The 22,003-nt window shown below is 39.3% G+C and overlaps 1 protein-coding gene across 7 annotated transcripts in view; it reads left to right on the forward strand.

Moving 5' to 3' along the window:
- The window catches only part of ACACA (acetyl-CoA carboxylase alpha), a 274,450-nt gene that overhangs the window by 57,232 nt on the left and 195,215 nt on the right, over positions 1 to 22,003 (forward strand). For 4 of the 7 annotated variants that reach the window (XM_043481750.1, XM_043481768.1, XM_043481775.1 and 1 more), the window contains exons 2-3: positions 7,885 to 7,931; positions 11,211 to 11,463. In XM_043481750.1, the coding sequence (XP_043337685.1) occupies positions 7,885 to 7,931; positions 11,211 to 11,463 (300 nt within the window). Of the gene's footprint in view, positions 1 to 7,884; positions 7,932 to 9,210; positions 9,264 to 11,210; positions 11,464 to 22,003 lie in introns of those variants that run through there. The other 3 variants (XM_043481792.1, XM_043481743.1, XM_043481784.1) reach the window with 3 other exon arrangements.

The following is a 22,003-nucleotide window of genomic DNA, read 5'->3' on the forward strand; positions in this document are numbered from 1 at the left end:
TTGCATAATCTCTTCAAGTTGCATTGTTTTCTACAGGTAGTCATTATTTAAAAAAGAATTCTTTCGTATTTTTCTCAGACATCTAGTAATCCTTAATTGACTGCTAAACTTTAAGAGAGGGTATTGAAAAACTAATCCAAGATTATGAAAATGTGAATGAGGTTCATTGACTGTTTATTTCACTGTAGGGTGATCTGACTGGGCATTTTAATTTGGGATCTCTAATTTTCTTTGTTGTTGTTCTACTTGAGGCTTTTTTTTCTTTTTCTTTCATTCATCTGGTTAGATTCTGCATAGAATGATCCTTCAGTTTCCCTCTTGGAGGGTGAAAATTGGGGAGAGAAGACTGGGAAGTCTTACTCGATGTGTTTACTTAATCTCTCCATTTTCAATATGGTATCCTCCCTTTTACTGTTGCCAGCATCCCTCAGCCTAGAAACTCTCCATTTTACTCTCTAGAGAATAAATCTTCAGTCTCTTCTTCAGGATGGCAGAGCAGGAGGCACCTGGGTTTACAGTTGGGGAGAAAATCTAAGGATCTGAAGCTTCTGAAATAGAATTTCATCCTCTTTATAGTTCCATTTTTCACTTCCACTTCCTGAACATTTTAGAGATTCTATGATGTAAATTATACTGATTCTATGTTTACTACAATGGCTCGTAATTTCGTTTTCTTGGGTCTGTGTAGTCATTTATCATTCTTCCATCTCTCTTTCAAGAAAATTATCTTGCTGTTGTCTCCCCTGACTTTTTTGGGGGGAGGAAGGAAGGGGTGACTTTCTTTGCCTTATGCTTTTAAAATTTTTTCTTTCCTTTTGTTTTAATGGGATTTTCAGGCAGGAGCAAAAGTGGATATGCATTCAACTTACCATCTTTATCCAGAAGTTTGACAAGTCTTCTTTAAAGATTTCTTGAAAGGTGCAGAAATTTGCACCAGCTTCCTCCTTGATAAATATTCTAAATCCCTAGACTGAGAAATGAAGACTAGGACAGATAAGTACACCGTATTATTTTCTCTATTATATCCTAAAGAGATACGTTGCTGTTTACCAAAAACAAACAAAACAAAATAAACACCCCTGCCCCTGACCAAAAAAACAAACAACAACCCCAAAGTCTCCAGCTGGCTCTTGAAGGAAATGGCCTCAAATTCTTGCAGCCATTCAGATGTGCTGCATGCTAAGTCATTTCAGTCGTGTCCGACTCTCTGTGACCCCCTGGATTGTAGCCCATCAGGCTCCTCTGTCCATGGGATTCTCCAGGCAAGAATACTGCGTTAGTTGCCATTTCCTACTCTAGGGCATCTGCCCTACTCAGGGGTTGAACCCGTGTCTCTTGTGTCTCCTGCATTGGCAGGTGGGTTCTTTACCACAAACACTGCCTGGGAGGGGCATTCAGATGTAGTATTTCTCATAAATCATATTCTACCCAGGTCTTTATTCAGTGGTTTCTTCTACATGGAATTCATTCCTTTGTCTCCCTCCTTGATTTTCTTCTTAGTTAATCCTTGCTTGTGCCTTCCCACTCCAGGAAGTCTTCTTTGATCCCTGCCCTCATCATTATCATCTCCAGATTTGTGTTTCCACACCTAGCAACTATTATACTACTGTAATTGTTTATTTAGGTGCCCACAGCCACTTAGCCAGGGACCAAATCTTATTTATCTTTGAATATTTTGTCATTTATCTCACTAGTCAGAACACAGTGCTTGTCATTTTAAAATTCAAAATTTGCAGGAAAATAAAATATGGCTTAAAAAAAATCGTATAGTGACTTCCGTGGTGGCCCAGCGGTTAAGAATCTGCCTTGCAATGCAGAGGACACAAGTTCGATCCCCGGTTGGGGAGCTAAGACCCCATATGCTGCAGAGCAGCTAAGCCTGAGCGCTACATACTGAGCCTGCACTCAGGAGTCCATGAGCTGCAGCTGCTGAAGCCTGTGCACCACGACTGAAGCGTCTGAGTGCTGCAACTAAGGCCTGATGCAGCCAAATCAGTAAATTAGTTAATTAAAAAAGAGCTGTATAACCTTCATGGATATTGAATTAATGCCAAAATCCTTCTGTGTGCCAAGTCGTGTCTGACTCTTTGTAACCCATGGACTACAGCCCATCAGGCTCCTCTGTCCTTGGGATTTTCCAGGCAAGAATACTGGAGTGAAGAGTTCATCAATAGAATGATAAAAATGGCCAGGAAAATTCAGTAATTATTTTTGATTAAAATTTCAGTGAAGTTCAGTTCAGTTCAGTCACTCAGTCGTGTCCGACTTTTTGCGACCCCATGAATCGCAGCACACCAGGCCTCCCTGTCCATCACCAACTCCCGGAGTTTACTCAAACCCATGCCCATCGAGTTGGTGATGCCATCCAGCCATCTCATCCTCTGTCGTCCCCTTCTCCTCCTGCCCCCAATCCATCCCAGCATCAGGGTCTTTTCCAGTGAATCAACTCTTTGCATGAGGTGGCCCAAGTACTGGAGTTTCAGCTTCAGCATCAGTCCTTCCAATGAACACCCAGGACTGGTCTCCTTCAGGATGGACTGGTTGGATCTCCTTGCAGTCCAAGGGACTCTCAAGAGTCTTCTCCAACACCATAGTTCCAAAGCATCAATTTTTCAGCGCTCAGCTTTCTTCACAGTCCAACTCTCATATCCATACATGACCATTGGAAAAACCATAGCCTTGACCATATGGACCTTTGTTGGCAAAGTAATGTCTCTGCTTTTTAATATGCTATCCAGGTTGGTCATAACTTTCCTTCCAAGGAGTAAGCGTCTTTTAATTTCATGGCTGCAGTCACCATCTGCAGTGAAGTTACTATGGCTTAAAAGGGCAAGGATATGCTGTGTTAGCTTGGATACTTTTATCAGTCACTGTGAAAACTAATTGCTGCCTCTATATTAGAATTGCTGGGAAAATACAGTGTCATTTGAGTTCAAGAACATTTTTCGTAAGTTTGGCGAAGTCTCTTCTATTTTATTTAGAGAAATGTCTAAATAAATAAGTGCATTAGCTATAGTTAGCTTTACCTCATTTTTTTCAGTGACGTAGGGTACAGTTTGGGAGCCTTCTGCAAATATTTTCAGGTCCCCAAATAAAAGTTCAAGAATATCGACAGGTGATCTTTGAAAGACAAGGGTAATACTGTAATTACTGTGGGCACCAAGGTTGGTCACATCTGTGGATGCTGAATCTTGGATTTGAAGGAACTGCATGTATGGAAACTGCATATACAGAAGGCCCCCTCCAAGTGATGCCTGACTTTTTGACTGTGTGGAGGGTTGGCGCCCCTAACCCTTGCTGTTGTTCAAGGGTCAACTATATGTATTTTTAAATAAAAGAAAATTTGACCTTGCTAACATTTGATATAATGAAGTGTTCATTTGGCTTAGTAGAATGTTCTACAGCTCTATTTGGGGAAAGGCCTTATTTTAGAGGTGATAAGACAGCAGCTGTATGAGCCTTCTTGAGGGTGCAACTCCATTCTTTGACCACTTAGAGAAAAAAGTCTAAGCCTATTTCATGGCAAGGCTTTAGGGTTCCCAAACTTGTATGCAAGCAAAATTTGGGTGAGCATGAATTTTTGTCAGAAAAGGGTTCATAGCTTTTATCAGATTTCTTGTAGTGTATTGACTTAGGAAACTTTAAGAGCCATTGGTTTAGGTACTTAACCCACTGTGTTTGCTAGAGAGGATAAAGTGGAGGGGGCAGTTTGAAGATTAATTGTGACTTTCAGTTCAGTTCAGTCGCTCAGTCATGTCCAACTCTTTGCGACCCCATGAACCGCAGCACGCCAGGCCTCCCTGTCCATCACCAACTCCCGGAGTCCACCCAAACCCATGTCCATCAAGTTGGTGATGCCATCCAGCCATCTCATCCTCTGTCGTCCCCTTCTCCTCCTGCCCTCAATCCTTCTCAGCATCAGGGTCTTTTCCAGTGAGTCAGCTCTTTGCATCAGGTGGCCAAAGTATTGGAGTTTCAGCTTCAACATCAGTCCCTCCAATGAACACCCAGGACTGATCTCCTTTAGGATGGACTGGTTGGATCTGCTTGCAGTCCAAGGGACTCTCAAGAGTCTTCTCCAACACCACAGTTCAAAAGCATCAATTCTTCAGCACTCAGCTTTTTTTATAGTCCAACTCTCACATCCATACATGACCACTGGAAAAACCATAGCCTTGACTAGACGGACTTTGTTGGTAAAGCAATGTCTCTGCTTTTTAATATGCTGTCTAGGTTGGTCATAACTTTCCTTCCAAGGAATAGGCATCTTTTAATTTCATGGTTGCAATCACCATCTGCAATGATTTTGGAGCCCAGAAAAATAAAGTCAGCCACTGTTTCCCCATCTATTTGCCAAATTGTGACTTTAAAATTTAACTTTTGGGGGAATTCCCTGGAGGTCCAGTGGTTAGGACGCAGGGTTTTCACTGAGGACGTGGGTTCAATCCCTGGCCAGGGAAACAAGGTCTTGCAAGCCAGGGGGTGTAGCAAAAAAAAAAAAAAAGAAAAGGACTTAACTTTTTGGACACAACCATAATAAGATGTTGTTAACATTATGAAATATATGCAATTGATACAAAAATTTACAAAGCAATATTTATCCTTTCAGTATGGTGCACTGTTAACCATTTCTTTTTAAAAAATGCTTAATTTTTCTTTATCTTTTAATATATATTGTTTGGCTGCATCGGGTCTTAGTTGTGGCATGCAGGATCTTTTGTTGTGTCTTGCGGACCCATGGGGCACAGATTCTATGGTTGCAGAGCGTAGTCTCCTTAGTTGTGGAGTTGCAGTGCATGGGCTTAGTTGCTCCTTGGCATGTGGGGTCTTAGTTCCCTGACCAGGGATCGAAGGTAGATTACTAACCACTGGACCACCAGGGAAGTCCCAACATTTTCTGTTTACTTGAGTTTTAAAATGTTGGTTGTAACTCACTACATTAATGTCTTAGTATTCTGATTATTGGTTAACTCATATTTGAAACACAGTGGTCCAGTGCATCATCGTTTGTAAAAGCCTTTCCTGTATTCTCAGTCCTCACAGCAGTCCCATGAGGTACATGTGACTTCTTTTTATTTTCACAGATGAGGTGACTCGGAGACATTTAATGAGTTGTTCCGGTGCACTGCCAGTATGTGGTAGGGTCAGAGTGTCATCTTGGCCCTTGGTTTTGACTCCTTTGTTTACATTCCATTCACACTTACATACTTTTTCCTGCATCTTTTCACTGCCTTCTTTCCCATAATTGTAGGGAATAACACTAGCTCAGATTACACAATCGGGTACACCCTAACTCAGCACTTGGCATACCTGCACTGTCCCCAGTCCTGTTGCTTGTCATTTGGGGTCCTCTCTTTGAGCTTCTGGACTTTCCTCTCTGTATAAAGAGGTTCTTTCCTTCTTTTTTCTTCTGTACTCTAGAGCAATGATTTTCAAGCCTAGGTTTGTTTACTTTATAATTTTTTAAATTGATTTTTGGCTGTGCTGGATCTTCACTGCTGTGCAAGGGCTTTCTCTAGTGATGGAGAGTGGGGGCTACTCTCTAATTGCAGTGCACAGACGTCTCATTGCAGTGGCTTCTCTTGTTGCAGGAGCAGAGGATTCAGGGCATGCAGGCTTTATTTATATATAATATATATTATTTATATATATAAATAATATATATAATATATTATATTCATTGGCTTCTCATTGCAGTGACTTCTTTGTTGCAGGAACAGAGGATTCAGGGCATGCAGGCTTTATATATATATAATATATATTATTTAATATATATATAATATATGTTATATTATTTTATATTATATATTATTAATAATATAATAATCAATAATATCATGTATAATTATATATATTAATTATTATGTAATATATAATAATATAATTGTTATAACAATATATATTATAACATTAATTACAACAATATATTATATTAAAACAATATAATTGTTATATTATAACAATATAATATATAATATATATAAATAATGTATATAAATATATAATATAAATATTATTTATATATTTTTATAAATATTTTATAAATATTTATATTATGAATAAATATTATAAATATATAAATATATTATAATATATTAATATCTAAGTATATTAATGTATATATATAGGTTTGTTTTTTAAATAATTTTTTAAATTGAAGTATAGTTGATGGTCAGTATTACATACAATGTTATATATAGGTACACAATATAGAGCCAACAGTTTTTAGAGGTTATACTTCCTTTAAAGTTACTATAATACTGGTTATAGCCCCTGTGTTACCCAATGTATCCTTGTCGCTTATTTTGTGCATAGTGTTTGTACCTCTTAATCCCATACCCCTTTATAGTTCCTCCCCGCCTTCACTCTCCCTACCGGTAATCACTAGTCTTTTCTCTGTAAGTGTGAATCTGCCTTTTTGTTGTTGTTGTTATATTCACTTCCTAGTTTGTTGTATTTTTTAGATTCCACATGTAAGTGGTATCATACAATATCTGCCATTCTCTGCCTGACTTATTTCACGTAATACCCTCCAAATCCATTTGTGTTGTTGCAAATGGCAAAATTTCATTTTTTATGGCTAATATCCCATTGTATAAATACTCCCCATCTTCTTGACCCATTTATTTGTTTTAAATAAAACTCCACAGGTGATCGTTACATGTCAAAGTTGAGAATTTCTACCCCGAATACATTATAATTGTTGGGCAAAGAAGGAAACTGAGTATTTGGGAAATAGCTAGAGATTCTTGGCGCCCTTAGTTTCAGTCAGTTCAGTTCAGTCACTCAGCCGTGTCCGACTCTTTGCGACCCCATGAATCGCAGCACGCCAGGCCTCTCTGTCCATCACCAACTCCTGGAGTTTACTCAAACTCATGTTCATCGAGTCGGTGATGCCATCCAGCCATCTCATCCCTTAGTTTAGGGACTTAATAATTAGATATCTGTCCTCTCCTTGGCTCCCAACCTTTGTGGAAACATAATCAGAGCCTGAGTGAATTGTTGAGAATCTAGTGGTTCTCTTGTCCCCACTGCCTCCTTTTTGATGAAATATTGGAAGTCATTGCCGGAGCCTGCCGGCAAACGAACTGGTCAAGAACGCAATTACCAGAGTACCTAGGAAAAAGAAGACTCAGAAAGAGAAAGATGGGGTTGAGAGGGACGGTGTCCGCTTGCGTCTGACTCCGCCAACTTTATTGAAGAATACCACACCTATATATATGCTAACAGGAGTTACTAAGAATAGATCGAGGGTTTTGCATACGTGCAGAGCTACAGATGTTTTAAATTCCCACACTTAAAATCAGTAAAGCATTAATTACCCTAGCGCCCAACATGATTAAGATCATTAGAACATTAGATAGAAAACAGGCTTCATCAATAGAACATTAGATGAAAACAGGTTTCAGGCGTGATGAGCTTATCAGCACCAGAAAAACAGGCAAAAAGGTCACCGGTGTGTTTTTTTCCTGAAGGAGACAAATGCCAGTCTATACTTTAACAAGAAGGGGTGGCAGGACAAAGAGAGACCTTTTGATCTCTCTTAGGGCCGTAAGGGGCCTGTACATTCAGGCCGGCTCCCTGCAGTCATAGGGTCAGAATGTGTCCATCGAGACACACAATTGGAAAAGTCACCTTGTGGAATGGTAAGCTTGGATTATTGTTTAATATTTTTCATGAATAATAAAGTCTTTGAATGCATAATGCTTTTGATTTACAGATTTAAACAGTCAACTGAACTTTGAACTTCAAGGTAATAAATAGTATATTTGACCAGAAAAATTATACTTTGAGTGTTTTGTACTAAGATGAACAAAACAGCAATTGATAAAATTTGAGTTTCTTAAACAACAACACTTCAAATCTCTCTCTTTCTCTCTTTAGTTCTTTTTGGAAGTGGATATCTGCTCAGACAATAAGAATTATAAGAGGTCAGTTACAAATCATTCTCTTTAATGTGTACAGTGTGATAAAAGTTTTATGTTCATGTGCTGAAATATGGAATTGTAGACTATTATGTTAAAAGTTGCCTTCCACAAAAGAATATAAGCAGATTGAGAGGGGGTAGCGTGAAAGCGCATGAGACCGCCGTGGTAGAAATCCACCACCTTTTCTCCTCTATTCTGGCTGGAATCAGTGGAAATGGGACGGGCAATGGAGTAGCTTCTAGAGTGTCTGGCAGCTACTCAGTGATTTTCCATACACGACTTCTCTTTTCTGTGGTTTGTAGGCTTGTCGCCCGGGAATACCACTCAAGTATTGAGTTGCTGGTTGGTGGACGAGCTTTTAACCTATTGACTCTTAGCTGCTTTCAGTCTCTGGAACCTATAGGGAAGGCTGTCTTCATGTCCAAAGCTTGGAAAGAACAATTTGAAGTTGACCATATGGAGCCTTTCATTTGTTTAGTCCTTTCTTTTTCTTCTCCCTTGGAATCAGAGAGTTGGTCCTTTCTCAATAGGATGTTGTGTGTGTGTTCAGTTATCTAATTTTGCTTAGATTATAAACTAGAATCTGTCCCTGAGTGCCTTACTTATTTCTCTTGTGAAGAAGGCAACTGTCATTTTCTGTGTTAGTTGAGATGGAATTTAGAAATTTTTTTTTATCTAGTATTTTTAAGCTTGATTAGTCACTGCTCTAAAAATATGAAAGAAGCAGCCTTTTTGCTGCTGTACCTGTTGGTGTTATTCAGAGTGGTAAATCTGTTACAGTTTTTCCCTCCCTCCCTTTCTCCTTCTCTCCCTTTCCCCCTTATATCTTTTTTTTTTTTTCTCTTTTTAATGACTTGGCTTTTTTGAAAACCAAGCATTCTGGAAATGAGCCTCTTTATAAAATTTGGAGATATTAAATTAAAAAAAAAAGAAACCTAATATTCTAAAGGAGAAATGTATAGGGAATTTATTTATTTTAATTTTGGCCATACTGCACAGCATGAGAGATCTTAGTTCCCAGACCAGGGATCGAACCTGGGCTTCTTGCAGTGGAAGATGGAGTTGTTTAACTACTGGACTGCCAGGGAAGTCCTCTGTATAGTGAATTGAGACATCAAGTTTTTCCTGTCACATGATGCTTTTATATTAATATTTGATTCTGGTTTTTAAAATGAAAAATTAAGTAATCCTCAACTCACTTTTAGGATTGTCTATAGGTATTTTTTTAGCACTCCTGCCAAATTTTTATTATTGTTCCGTTCTTCTGGCACAGTGGTTTTCCAGTTTCAGGACTGGTTACAAGATGGATTGCTGTGCCCCGACTCGCAGGCTCAGGTACGGTCGGCTGGTCCGTGGCGGAGCCCGGTGATGTGGTTGCTGCAACCTCTGTCGTGGCCCAGCAGCCACACTGGAGAACCACTGCTCTGTTCGCAGATCCTGTTTTGTTTTTGTCAATGAATAAGCTCTGATTCATAACTTACACAAAGCAGCTAATGGTGCATGTGTGGTTTTAACATATTTAGTGATGATCCTCGAATAGTTTAAAATCTTGATGTTTTATTATCTAATGTCAAAGAACACTACTGTTACCTTTTATACATCAAAGTGGTTTGTAGCATATGAAGTTATTAATAATAAATTTATTATTGTAACTTTCTTAGAGCATCTCAGTATCAGAACTGGGAATCATTCCTCTCAATTAGAATTGTTGGTCAGGCAATAAGCTGTTCAATACCAATTTGGTGTGTTCAGTTCAGTTCAGTTCAGTCGCTCAGTCATGTCCGACTCTTTGCGACCCCTTGAATCGCAGCACGCCAGGCCTCCCTGGTGTGTAGTTTTGACTTTTTTAAATAGGATTTCTGAAATGACAGAGTAAATATTTCATTTATTTTTGGCTTTTATTATTGTTCTCATCTTTGAGCTATGTTTTGATCTTTGTTAATTAGTTTGTTAGCAGTTGGTAACATCTACTCTTGACTGGTAAGGCCCTGTATCTAGAAAACTTATACTTAATTGAGATAACACTTCTTTAATTTTAATTATAAGTTTTAAATTTGACAGTAGATTCACTTTCTCCCTATCAGTTTCAGCAGTCAGCACATTAGAGCCCAAAACAGACATTTTGGGGTGAATTTTTAACAGATGCAATTTTAAGAAAAAACTCATGGGAACAAGTAAAGATTTTTTTAAATTAAGAAATGCTCATTTGGAGTTTGCTTTCAAGCAAACTATATGTGTGTGTGTGTGTGTGTAGTGTGTAGTATATATACACATTTAGTTTTCTCTATATATGTATGTTCATTTAGAAATATATTTCACTTATATATAATAAATATGTATAATTTGTTATATGTTATTTCACTTATGTCTAATAAATATATACAGTTACATAAAATTCATAGCCTCTCACAGTGTAGTATTTGGAACCAGGTTATAGTTGTATACTTTACTTTAAACACCAAGTTTCAGAGGACCATTGCTGTTCCCACACCCTCACCCATGTTCTCTCTAGTAAGTGTCAGCGTTAGTCGCTCAGTCGTGTCCGACTCTTTGCGACCTCATGGTCTATAGCCCACCAGGCTTCTCTGTCCATGGATTTCTCCAGGTAAGAATACTGGAGTGGGTAGACATTCACTTCTCCAGGGGATTGTCCCAACCCAGGGATCAGACCCGGGACTCCTGCATTGCAGGCGGATTCTTTACCCTTTGAGTCACCAGGGAAGCCCCAATACTAACAGCTGAAATCACAATATCACAGCAAGGAGCTTTCACCTACTTGCAAAGATTTCTCCATTGGTCATTATTATTTCCTGGACATGACCAAATTTATAGACATTGGGAATGGCTTATAGTTTTTAGAGAGAACGTTCTTCGAGGAAAAGGGAACTGATTTTAATTTTTTTAGGTGTAGTTCCTATGATCTGAATTTTCTTTTAGAAAGCAAAATTCTTGGGACTTCCCTGGTGGTCCATGGTTAGGACTCTGTGCTGTCAACGCAGGAGGCTCCATCCCTGGCCCAGGGAACTAGGATCCCACATGCTGTGTAGTGTAGGCCAAAATTTAAAAAAAAGAGAGAATTAAGAAAAAAATGAAAGCAAAATCTTTGAAAAAGAATAGCCAAGAATACTAGATCTCAGACTCCGCCTTGCTTCCAGGTGCCAGCTGTGATGTATCGGGTCTAACTTGTGACTTTCCTCAGATGTAGGTTATTATCCTGTTTTTATTACTTTATTTACTTTATTATAACCTGTTTTTCTTCCTTATGCTTCATCTTCTCCATAGCTCTGAGAACTCATTTTGAAGGAACAATGGATGAACCTTCTTCCTTGGCCAAACCTCTGGAGCTGAACCAGCACTCCCGATTCATAATTGGCTCCGTGTCTGAAGATAACTCGGAGGATGAGATTAGCAGCCTGGTCAAGCTTGACCTGCTGGAGGAGAAGGAAGGCTCTCTGTCACCAGCCTCAGTCAGCTCAGACACGCTCTCCGACTTGGGGGTCTCGAGCCTCCAGGATGGTTTGGCCTTACACATGAGGTAAGTCAGAGAAGCTGAATGCTTTTCTTATGGAACCTGTCCTATTAGTTTCACTGATCTTGTTCTAGAAAGAGCAAGAATATTTTGAGTCAAGATTATTTCACCTTTTTCTACATGACTGGACTGAAAGTTTTGATGAGTAAGTGAGAGATGATATATTTTTCCTGGGGTACAGGTTTTTGAAAGCATCTTTTCCTAAATGTTTCCTCTCACTGTTCTCTTGTTCTTCTTACAAGGGGTCTTTTAGGAGACTCAGCAAGTGAGGCTGAGGAACTTCAGTCTTATTACTTTGACTAACATTGTTGTAACTGTCCAGTGAGTGATAGGACTTTAGCAGGGATGGGCAAAGTGGTAATAATCTTTCCTGAACTGCTTTATCATGTCAGGAAGTTATATTCTTTTTTTTTTTTTTTAATTTATGTTGGCTGTGCAGAGCACGGGCTGTAGGGCACAGTCGCAAACTGTTGCGGTGTGGTGCACAGGCTTACTTGTCCTTTGGCATGTGGGATCTTCGTTCCTTGACCAGGGATCGAACCCGGGTCCTCTGCATTGCAAGGTGGATTCTTAACCACTGGACCACCAGTGAAGTCCCAAGGCCAATCTTTATTGAGGAACAAGGGGTTGTTGCAGAGCTCTCCTTTTCCTCTAGAAACGCAGTTCTCTGCATGTAATTGAGAATGTCCATAAGTAGTACTGCTATATTATTCTTATTTATAGATGTTTGCTTGTACAGCCAACATGTGAACTTGTGTTCATTTGCTTTGCATTTCTTGGATTACAGGGTCTGAATTAGTGGTTCTTGGTTTTCGCTGTACATAAGAATCCCTTGGGGAATCTTGAGAAATGAGCCCATCCCCAGAGATTCTGATTCACTTGATACTGGCTTGGCGTAGAGTTGGGGCATTTTTTAAATGTTATTTGAGTGATGATAACATGCACCCAGGGTTGAGATTATTGGTAAGCTTAGACAAACATAAGTTAGGGTGACTGTTGCTGCTGTTATTATCTTGTGCTTCTATTATTAATGGCTTGTAAAAGAAGTCAGCTCCTTTTTATACACTTAAGAATCAGAATCTGTAGTAAAATCCTATGCTGGGTCTGGCTGAATGTGATTGTCCTGTCTTATGGTTTTCTCTGGGGATTTGGGTTCCTTGCTTCTGAAAGAGGAAGTAGTGAGTACCAGTGGTCACCCATGTTTGGCTACATGGAGGTCCAAAGAAAAGAGTTAGGAGAGTTAATTATGTTTTACTTCACAGATTCCCAAAACTGCAGTGAACCAGAGAGAGAATTTAGACTAATGCCTTTTGTACTGAGGACTGAAGAGGGAAAAGAACTTGCCTAAAGATAAATAGCTAGAAACTGGAATTCAAAGTTAGATGCCCTGATTTCATATAAGTAACTTGTCTCCTCCTCTTCCACTTCCCTGACCATGCAAGTGTTCTAATTATATAGTTCCCACAAAGCTGGTTTTTAGGAGCTAGTGAATAAAGCATTATATCTAATCTCTGGGCTAAAAATAAAGAGGAATAGAAGTCAGTATTTAGTGGCAGGGAAGAGGTCAGGTCTTTATCTTTATGTAAATATTTTTTCGTATTTAATTTTCACTTAATGATTGGCCTGAAGGCTAATACTGGTGGATAGTATCTTCCTCCCAGAGGTCATTTGTAGATGTGTAGGGGTTGTGACTCATGGGTTACTTGCATTTGGAAGACAGAACCAAAGATTCTAAACCTTCTGCAGTGTACTGGATAATCACACATAACACACTGAGGATGGTTCTCATAATGTCATATTACTCCTGTTGAGAAACACTGGGAGAAATCTAGATCTTTAAAAACCCACAGCATCTTGAGAAATTTGTCCAGTTTGAGGCCAAGTGAAGCAGAATATCCATTTATTGGGTTAGGAAATTCTGAGTTTGGCAATGGTGAGATAAATACCATTGTAAGATATTCAGCTGATGATATTACAAGGCAGTTTATGGTTGCCAAATCATTCCCAAAGTTGATGATTCTTATTGTAAAGTCTGTGTAGTCAATGATATGAGTGCCTGAGGATTTCTTTGCGTGTTCTGCCATTGCAAAACTCATGCCTATAGCTCGTTGAGGAACTGTGAATTAAAGTGTGATCAGCAGCCTGGGAAGGAGACAGTGCCAGTTCTTACTTGCTTCTGGGATAGCTACTGTTCCAAATAGAGCACAAGTTCTCCGTTGATTTATTTAAGTCACTTGGGGGAAACTTAAGTTGATCCAGATTTACTTTGTATATCAGAAAGACTCTGTTCTGACATCTGCCACCAATTAAGTGCGTGATCACAGGTAATTTGTGTTAACTCTTTGGACTCATATTCCTAAGCTGTGAAAATGATGACGTTGATTCAGATACTCCTTTTCACCCTTTGAACCGGAAGTTAAATAGAGACTGGCTGAGTTTATGATTAGCTCCTAGAATGAGTAGCCTAATCCTTCACAGGTGATATAGATTAAAGAGGCAGGTACATTCTCAGAAGACACTAACTGGAGGTCGTCTAAAGCCCAGTGAAAAAAAAAAAAAGAAAAAGAAAAAAAAAGAAAAAAAAGAGAAAAAAAAAAAAAAAAGCCCAGTGAAATAACTGCCATAGTACAGAATGACAGTGGGCCCCTCTTTCAAGTTAGGGCTTGATTTTAGGTGCTCAATGAGAAGGCTAGTGGGCATGATAAATGGGTAGGCAGGAAAAGGAAATAGACTTTCCCAGAGTTGGAGATGATTTGCATCACATATTCTCTAGTGAAAGATTGGATAAATCACTCTCTAAGCTTACGACCCAGACATTTGAAAACAATACCCTTAGAAAGTAATTATAGCTTGGTGGGTCTACATAGACCTCGTTGTAGGTAACTGTGCTTTGACTGTTTGTTTTTAGAGAAGATGGGCTAGGGTATGTGACCTGTATATCAACTAGGTTGCTCTATTTCTGAACCTCATTAGTAATATTTAATTGGACATTTGAGGAGAAAGACCATTAAAGACTGAACGTAGGCATCTCAATTTTGATACCTAATGTGTGGTTTGGTGGCGTTTAACAGAGGCTTCTGGTTGTATGGATATTGACATATTCTCTGCTCTTTGTGAAATGCTACTTGAGGTCAGACTGTTCTGCCTACTTATAATGCTGTGCAAATCCAGATTACTCCACTTATCACACTATCAACCAAACAGTGGTTGCAGTCAGTTTTGTCGACTAGTATACTGGTTGAAGTCCAGTTGGCAGAAGATAAGCCCCACAGTTGCATCTTTTACCTCTTTAAGGTACTGTGATTTCTTTCCTTCTTTTTTTCCAAAAAAATATTTCTTTCTTTATTATTTATTTGTGCCAGATCTTGTTTGTAGCATGCGGGACCTTTCAGTTGCAGTGCATGGGATCTCCAGTTGTCACATGTGGAATCTTGTTCCCTCACCCAAGGATAGAACCAGGGCCCCCAACATTGGGAGCGCGGAGTCTTAGCCCCCGGGCCACCAGGGAAGTGCCGGTACTGGGATTTCTTTAAACCTTTTTTATCCTGTAATTCATGTGTTTGAAACGCCATCTTAATTGTCTCTTAAACGTCTTAAAATGTTTATTCCAAATATCAAATGGCCAACATTTTATCTATATGAATCAAACCTAATATGTCCTGTTGCCGGGGTTTAAGACAGTAGTTCGTGCTGTGGAAGAAGGGGAGAGTCATTAAATTCACTCAGGAAGGGCTCCTTGAAGGTGAGGTATATATTCTTTATCACTTTGTGGCCTAGAAAGGAAAGAACTTTACCAGTATCTTAGAAAATTTAGAAGTCACACATGGGATTGCTTGTAACAGGTTTGACTCTTCAGAAGCACTAGCTACAGAGTTTTGAAGCTTTTTTTTTTTTTTAATTATTTATTTTTGGCTGCGTAGGGTCTCAGTTGTGGCATGCAGGCTTAGTTGGCCTGTGGCATGTGGGATCTTAGTTCCCCTACCAGGGTTCAAACCTGTATCTTCACGTGCTTGACTATTACATGTCAGACTCTGACATGCTTTACGTGGAGTGTCAACTTAATCTCCGTGAGCCAAATAATGTTACCTTTATTACCCACCGTTTAGGATGGGGAATTGAGACACAGGTTAAGTAACATGCCGGAGGCCACACAGCGCATTGTGTATGGAATTCAGTCAGAGCTCATGCCGTCAGCCACTAGACCTAACTCGAACCTTGGGTGTAATGAATATGTTGGTGTTCTCTTTGAGCAGTTTTCCTTTGATTAAATGTCAGCCTTATTTAAAAGAGACAGAAGTTGGAAATATATATACGGATATCCATGTATATGTATTTGATATTTATTTATTTTTGGCTGCACTGGATCTTTGTTCTGTGCACAGGCTTTCTCTAGTTGCGGTGAGCAGGGGCTCCTCTCTGCTGGGCTGCACCAACTTCTCATTAGAGTGACTTCTTCTGTTGACGAGCACGTGTTCTAGAGCGCCGGCTCAGTAGTTGTAGTACACTCCATGACACGTGGGGTCTTAGTTCCTGGACCAGGGATTGAACATCTGTCCCTGCCTTGCAAGGCAGATTCTTAACCCCTGGACAGCCAGGGATGTCCTAGAAAAAAATATTTTTAAAGAATGCTTTATCAAGGAAGCAATAAGAAAAATTAAAAGCAAAATACAAGAAAGCAAAAATAAAGCCTTGTTTATCCATCACCCAGAGATAACTCCTGCTCATACCCTGTTGTATAGTCTTCTGAATCCTTATCTGTGCACATGGGCATATTGCATTTCTCACTACTGAACTGAGATCATCCGGTACACACTGCTTTACAATCTCTGTTTTTGTTAAAAGTTTCCACTTTTGTATTTCGATATATTTTCATCTCATCTAATATGTACGTCATATTAAAGTTTCTTCAGTCGACTTCAAAATCCTGGTTCATCCAAAACTGGTACCCAGTCTTGGACCATGCATGTGTGTGTGTGTGCACGCACTATCTCTTCAGTTGTGTCTGACTTTTTTGTGACCCTATGGACTGTAGCCTACCAGGCTCCTCTGTCCATGGATTTTTCAGGCAAGAATATTGGAGTGGGTTGCCATGCCCTCCTCCAGGAGGGGATCTTCTTGACCCAGGGATTGAATCAGTGTCTCTGCATTGATGGGCGGGCTCTTTACCACTAGCGCCACCTGGGAAGCCCCTACCACCATACCCTGTATATTGTATTCCTTAAATTTCTTAATCTGTCCTGTTACCCTCCCTGCTTTTTGGTGACAGTGACTAGTGATTTGTTGAAAAAGAAGGTAGCAAATTATCAGAATATATTATAACATTAGGATCTCTTAGGTGCTTCAGTGGGCACATGCCCCTTAATTGGTGGTCTTCTGCAAGACTTCCTGGCTTCAGCCCTCTTCTTCTTTTTTTTTAACTTTTTATTTTATATTGAAGTATAGCTGTTTAACAATGTTGTGATAGTTTCGGGTGAACAACAAAGGGACTCAGCCATAACATACACGAACCCTTCCTCCCCCAAACTCCCCTTCCTTCCAGGCTTCCACGTAACATTGAGTAGAGTCCCCTGTGCCCTACCAACAGTAGGTCCTTGTTGGTTATCCATTTTGAATATTGCAGTGTGTACATGTTGATGCCAAACTCCCTAAATAGCCCCACCCCCGTTTTTCTGCCGTGGGTGCTATAAACCCCTGTTCTCCCTATACCACATCCTCTCCCTTGGTCTGTCTTAATTAACGGCATATCCATTTCTTTGGTCTTCCAAGCTATCCCTCACTCCTAATTACATACTCTCTTTTCATACTGTCCCCTAATAATTCTTTTTTAAAAATTTTATTTATTGTTTAATTGAAGGATAATTGCTTTACAGAATTTTGTTGTTTTCCTTCAAACAGCCCCTAATAATTCTTGAATCCATCCCCTTCTTTCCATTGTTACTGCCATTGCTCTTGTTCTTATTTCTTATGGCAACAGCATTTTAGCTTTTCTTCAGTCTCTTTTCCACCTTCAGTAGAAGTGCCACATGGTCATTGCGATCTTTCTGATATAAACTGATCATCTTGCAGCACTATTCACTGGGTTCCTGTTACATATTAGTTTCTAGCCACACATTGTGCCGGGGTCCTGATGTTATTTGTAATACGACAGCTATAATCATTATTATGGTGGGCTATTATGTCTCAGAGATGTTTGAACTAGGTTTTAAAGGATGAACATAAACCAGCCAAGCTAACAGATAGGTTTGTGTATAGTAGGAAGGGTAGAGATGGTGGGGTTGACAATGTGTGTAAAGGTACCAGATTGTGAAAACATCTAGCATGTTCAGGCAGTTATAAGACATTGAATAGTACTGGAATATAAGGGGGACAGGGTGGTTGGTGCAATGAAAGAAGAGGTTGGTAAGATAGAGGTCAGATCATTAAGGCTCGTGTATGTCACACTAAGATATACGTAAAATGGATCACAGTATAGAGGTTTGGCTATGTAGTAGAATCACCTGCAGAGCTTTAAAGAAATAGGGACTCCTGAGCCCTGTCCCAGACTAATTAAATTATAGTGTCTGGTCTTCTGCTACTCTCCAGTGAGTCTGATCTGGAACCTGAGCTGAGAACTACTTTCTCACAGTTTAGAGCAATACCGGGGGTATAGTATATGCTTAATAAATGTTTGTTGCATTGAAATTAAAGTTGTGCAAGTACATTAGATCATTATGAGGAAGAGGAGATAGGTAGAAGGGAAATGTATCTTAAGGAACTGTCTACCTTTTGATGGGAGGAGGAGGAAAAAGGAGACAAGGAAATGATTAGTGAGGTAGAAGGAGAACCACGGGAAAGATAATTAAAGGTAGAAGACATAGCATGAAGTGGTGAATGGTGATGGAAGCTGGAGAGAAAGCACCCGGGAGTGAGTTGGAGAGCTTGAGGTGAACAGCTTTAGTAGATGGCAAGAGATTAAGGAGTGAAGAAATGATGAAAGAGCAGGAATTTCAACAGTTCAACTCTTATGAAGTTGATGGCAAGGAAGAGAAGACAGTAGGTACTCAAGGGCATCATAGGATCTGCTCGCTTGCCTGCTCTCCCACAGGTGTCCTCCCACTTCCCTTCCCACTGCTCTCCCCTCTCCCTCTCTTTCTTTCTCCTGCCCCAGCCCTCTCTCAGGTTTTCTTGTTGGAATGCTCTTCCCCTGACTGTTGAAATTCCTTTTATACTTTGGAGACTTCAATTTTCAAGGTTCTTCTCAAATGCTGCCTGGGTTGTGAAATTCTTCTTGTTCTTTCTCCTATTTTGATTTCTCTTCTGGTAATTTGGCCTTCCAGTTTCTATACATGTCAGTTGAGTTTGATTGCATTGTTCTTCTGTATTCTTGATGTTTTTTGGCCTAATTGCTCTCTGTTGCTGAAAGAAGAATATTAATTAATCTCACTGCCAGAATCCTATAAATCAGTAAGGAAAATATGTTTCAATGTCTTTTGAAGACATTTCAACCCAATAGAAATATAGGGAAAACACTTGAACTTCAGAAGTTCTGAAGACTTCTTCTTCAGAAGATACCCGGCTGGCAAATAAGCCTATGAAAAGGTGTTTAATATTACTGGTCATCTGGGATTTGCAAATTAAAAATTACAGTGAATTAATGGCCATCCCAAAAGGCCAAGATTAAGACTGACAATGTCAAGTGTTAGCAAGGGTGTGAGATACATGTATGTATGTGAAAGTCTCATACATAGCTTATGGGAATAAAAGTTGGTACAACCACTTTAGAAAAGTATTTGGGTAGTATCTTTTACAGTAAACATACATATATCTATCAATAAGCAAAGCCATTCCTGGCGATTTGTCCTTAAAGAAATGAGTGCATTTGTCCACCAGAAACCCAGTACAAGTATAATCAAAATTCATAAATAACACAAATGTCCATCAGTTGAATAAATATATAAATCATGCGATAGTCACACAATGGAATGTTTCAGTGAAACCAAAGTACTGCTCTGCCACATCATGGATGAATTTCATCAGCATGTTATTGATCAAATACACGCAGTAGGACAGTATACATATGAAGTGCAGAAGCAGGCAAAACTGATTGATGGTGACGGAGTTCAGAATAGTGTTTACATTGGGGAAGACGTTGACTGGGAAGAAAGCACACTGGAGCCTTCTGAGACTCTGAGTGGTTGGTTATGTGTGTATACGGGGTAAAATTAATTGAATGCATAATTAAAACTTTTGCACTTTATTGTATGAAGTTACATTTCAAAAGTAAATAAAACAGGCAGGACTTCCAGCTGTAACTGAGTGAGATGAACAAATCCTTAACACCAAAAAGCAGCTATAAAGCTTGACAAAACAGTTTCAGCCTTCAAATCAACTGTAAGGCATACAACAGTCTGAGAAAAGTTTATGTTTGAAAAGCTACTGAAATTCCATAAGAACAGTAGGTGTCTGTGGTGTTCTTGCCAGGAGTGTTCCTATTCCCCGCTCTCGGCTTGTTTGGCATGGAGGTTTTGCTGCTGTGGGTGTGCCCTGAGGATGGGTGGTGGTGTTGCTGCAGTTGAAGGGGGCATGTTCCTTTTGAGTAGTAGATGGTACCCTGCTCCCCGTGACGATCCCTGCAGCAGACGAGAGAGGGGGGCTGCCGACTCTCCTAGCTTGAGGTGTGTTTGTGGCTGGGGTAAGCATATTGCTGGCTGAGGCTGCTTGTCTGCACAAAGTAGATGTGACGAGGCTCAGCAGAAAGCGGAAGCCAGGACGTAACGTGAAAATGCCCTGAACTTTGAATGCACTACTCTGTTGCACACACAGACACATGGACAGAACGCAAAAGCCTCACTGGCTTCAGGTGTTTGCGTGTAACCGCTGCCTCAACACTGACTGACTAAGTTTTACAAGTAGAGAAGTAGCCTCTTAGAAAGGAGGCTCAGACATAAAAACATGCACAAGAAGAAGAAAGTGAACTGAGACATTAATGACTACATTTTTGAGAGAGGCAGATCTCACAGAGTTAGCCCAGGCAAATTATTAAACCAAGAAAGAAAAATCAATGAGCAAACATTGGTAATAGCAGCAGTCTTCATGGGTGAAAGAAATCAGAATCCAGAGTTGCTACAATAAATTATTTAGTATGTTAAAAATCATGAGACATGAAATGGGAAAGTGTAGGCCATATTTAGGGAAAAAAAGTCAACACAAACTGTCTCTGAGCATTTAGATGCTGGATTAGCAGACAGTCTTCAAAGCAACTATCATAAATGTATTCAAAGAACTAAAGGAAAACATGTTTAAAGAATTTGTTAAAAGTATGACAACAATGAATCAATAAATAATATTTTCAATAAGGAGAGAGAAATAAGAAGCAAATGTCACCAGAGGATGTACAGATGGCAAATAAAGATGTGAAAAGATGTTTTAAATCACTAGCTATTAGGGAAGTACAAATTAAGACAGTAAGATACTAGTATACAACTGTCAGAGTGCCTAAAATAAAAATAACTGACAACCCCAAATGTTTGCAAGAATATGGAATAATTCGATCTTTTGTGGGTAGTTGGTGGGAATGTAAATGAATGTAAATTGTTTCCAGCCAGTCTGGAAAATAATTTGGAAATTTCTTATAAAACTAAATATTTGCCATATGATCCAATAATTTCACTCCTAATTACCTATGAGAAATGAAAGCATATGTTCCCTTAAAAACTTGTATGTGAATGTTCACAGCAACATTATTCATAATAGCTACAGAGTGGAAACAACCCAATATCCATCAATTGATAAATAGATAAACAAAATGTGGTATGTCCACCCAGTGGAAAATTATTTCTATAAAGCGAAATGATGTATGGATACATGTTACAACATGAAAGCATTATGCTAAGTGAGAGAAGCCATACATGATATCATCCCATTTATATATCCAGAATAGGCAAATCTATAAAGATGGAAAGTAGATTAGTCATTGCTTAGGACTGGGGAGTGGTTTGAGGGAAATAGGGACTGACTGATGCTGCGTACAGGGCTTCTCTTGAGGGTGATGAAAATGTTGTGAAATGGACTCTGATGATGGTTCACAACTCTGTGACCATAATAAAAACCATTGAATCATACACCTTAAATGGCTGAAATATATGGTATGTGAATTCTATCTCAATAAAGTTAAGAATTTTTAAATAGGTGGAAGATCCATATAGAAAAATTAGTTGCATTTCTATGTACTAGCTAGCAATGAGCAAGCAAAAAGAAATAAACTGAAATAATTTTATTCAGAATGGCATCAAAAAGAATAAAATACTTAGGAATCAATTTAACAAAAAAGCATAAGACTTGTACCTTAAAATTATGTTACATTGCTGAGAGAAATTAAAGTCTGCTGCTACTGCTGTTGAGTGACTAAGTCGCATCCGATCCTTTCTCAGCCCCATGGACTGTAGCCCGCCAGGCTTCTCTGTCCATGGGATTTCCCATGGAGTGAGTTGCCATTTCCTTCTCCAGGGGATCTTTCCAGCCCAGGGACTGAACCTATGTCTCCTGCTTGGCAGGTGAATTCTTTACC

This window comes from Cervus canadensis, chromosome 1 (genome assembly GCF_019320065.1).
Source record: "Cervus canadensis isolate Bull #8, Minnesota chromosome 1, ASM1932006v1, whole genome shotgun sequence".
Classification (NCBI taxonomy): Eukaryota; Metazoa; Chordata; class Mammalia; order Artiodactyla; family Cervidae; genus Cervus; species Cervus canadensis.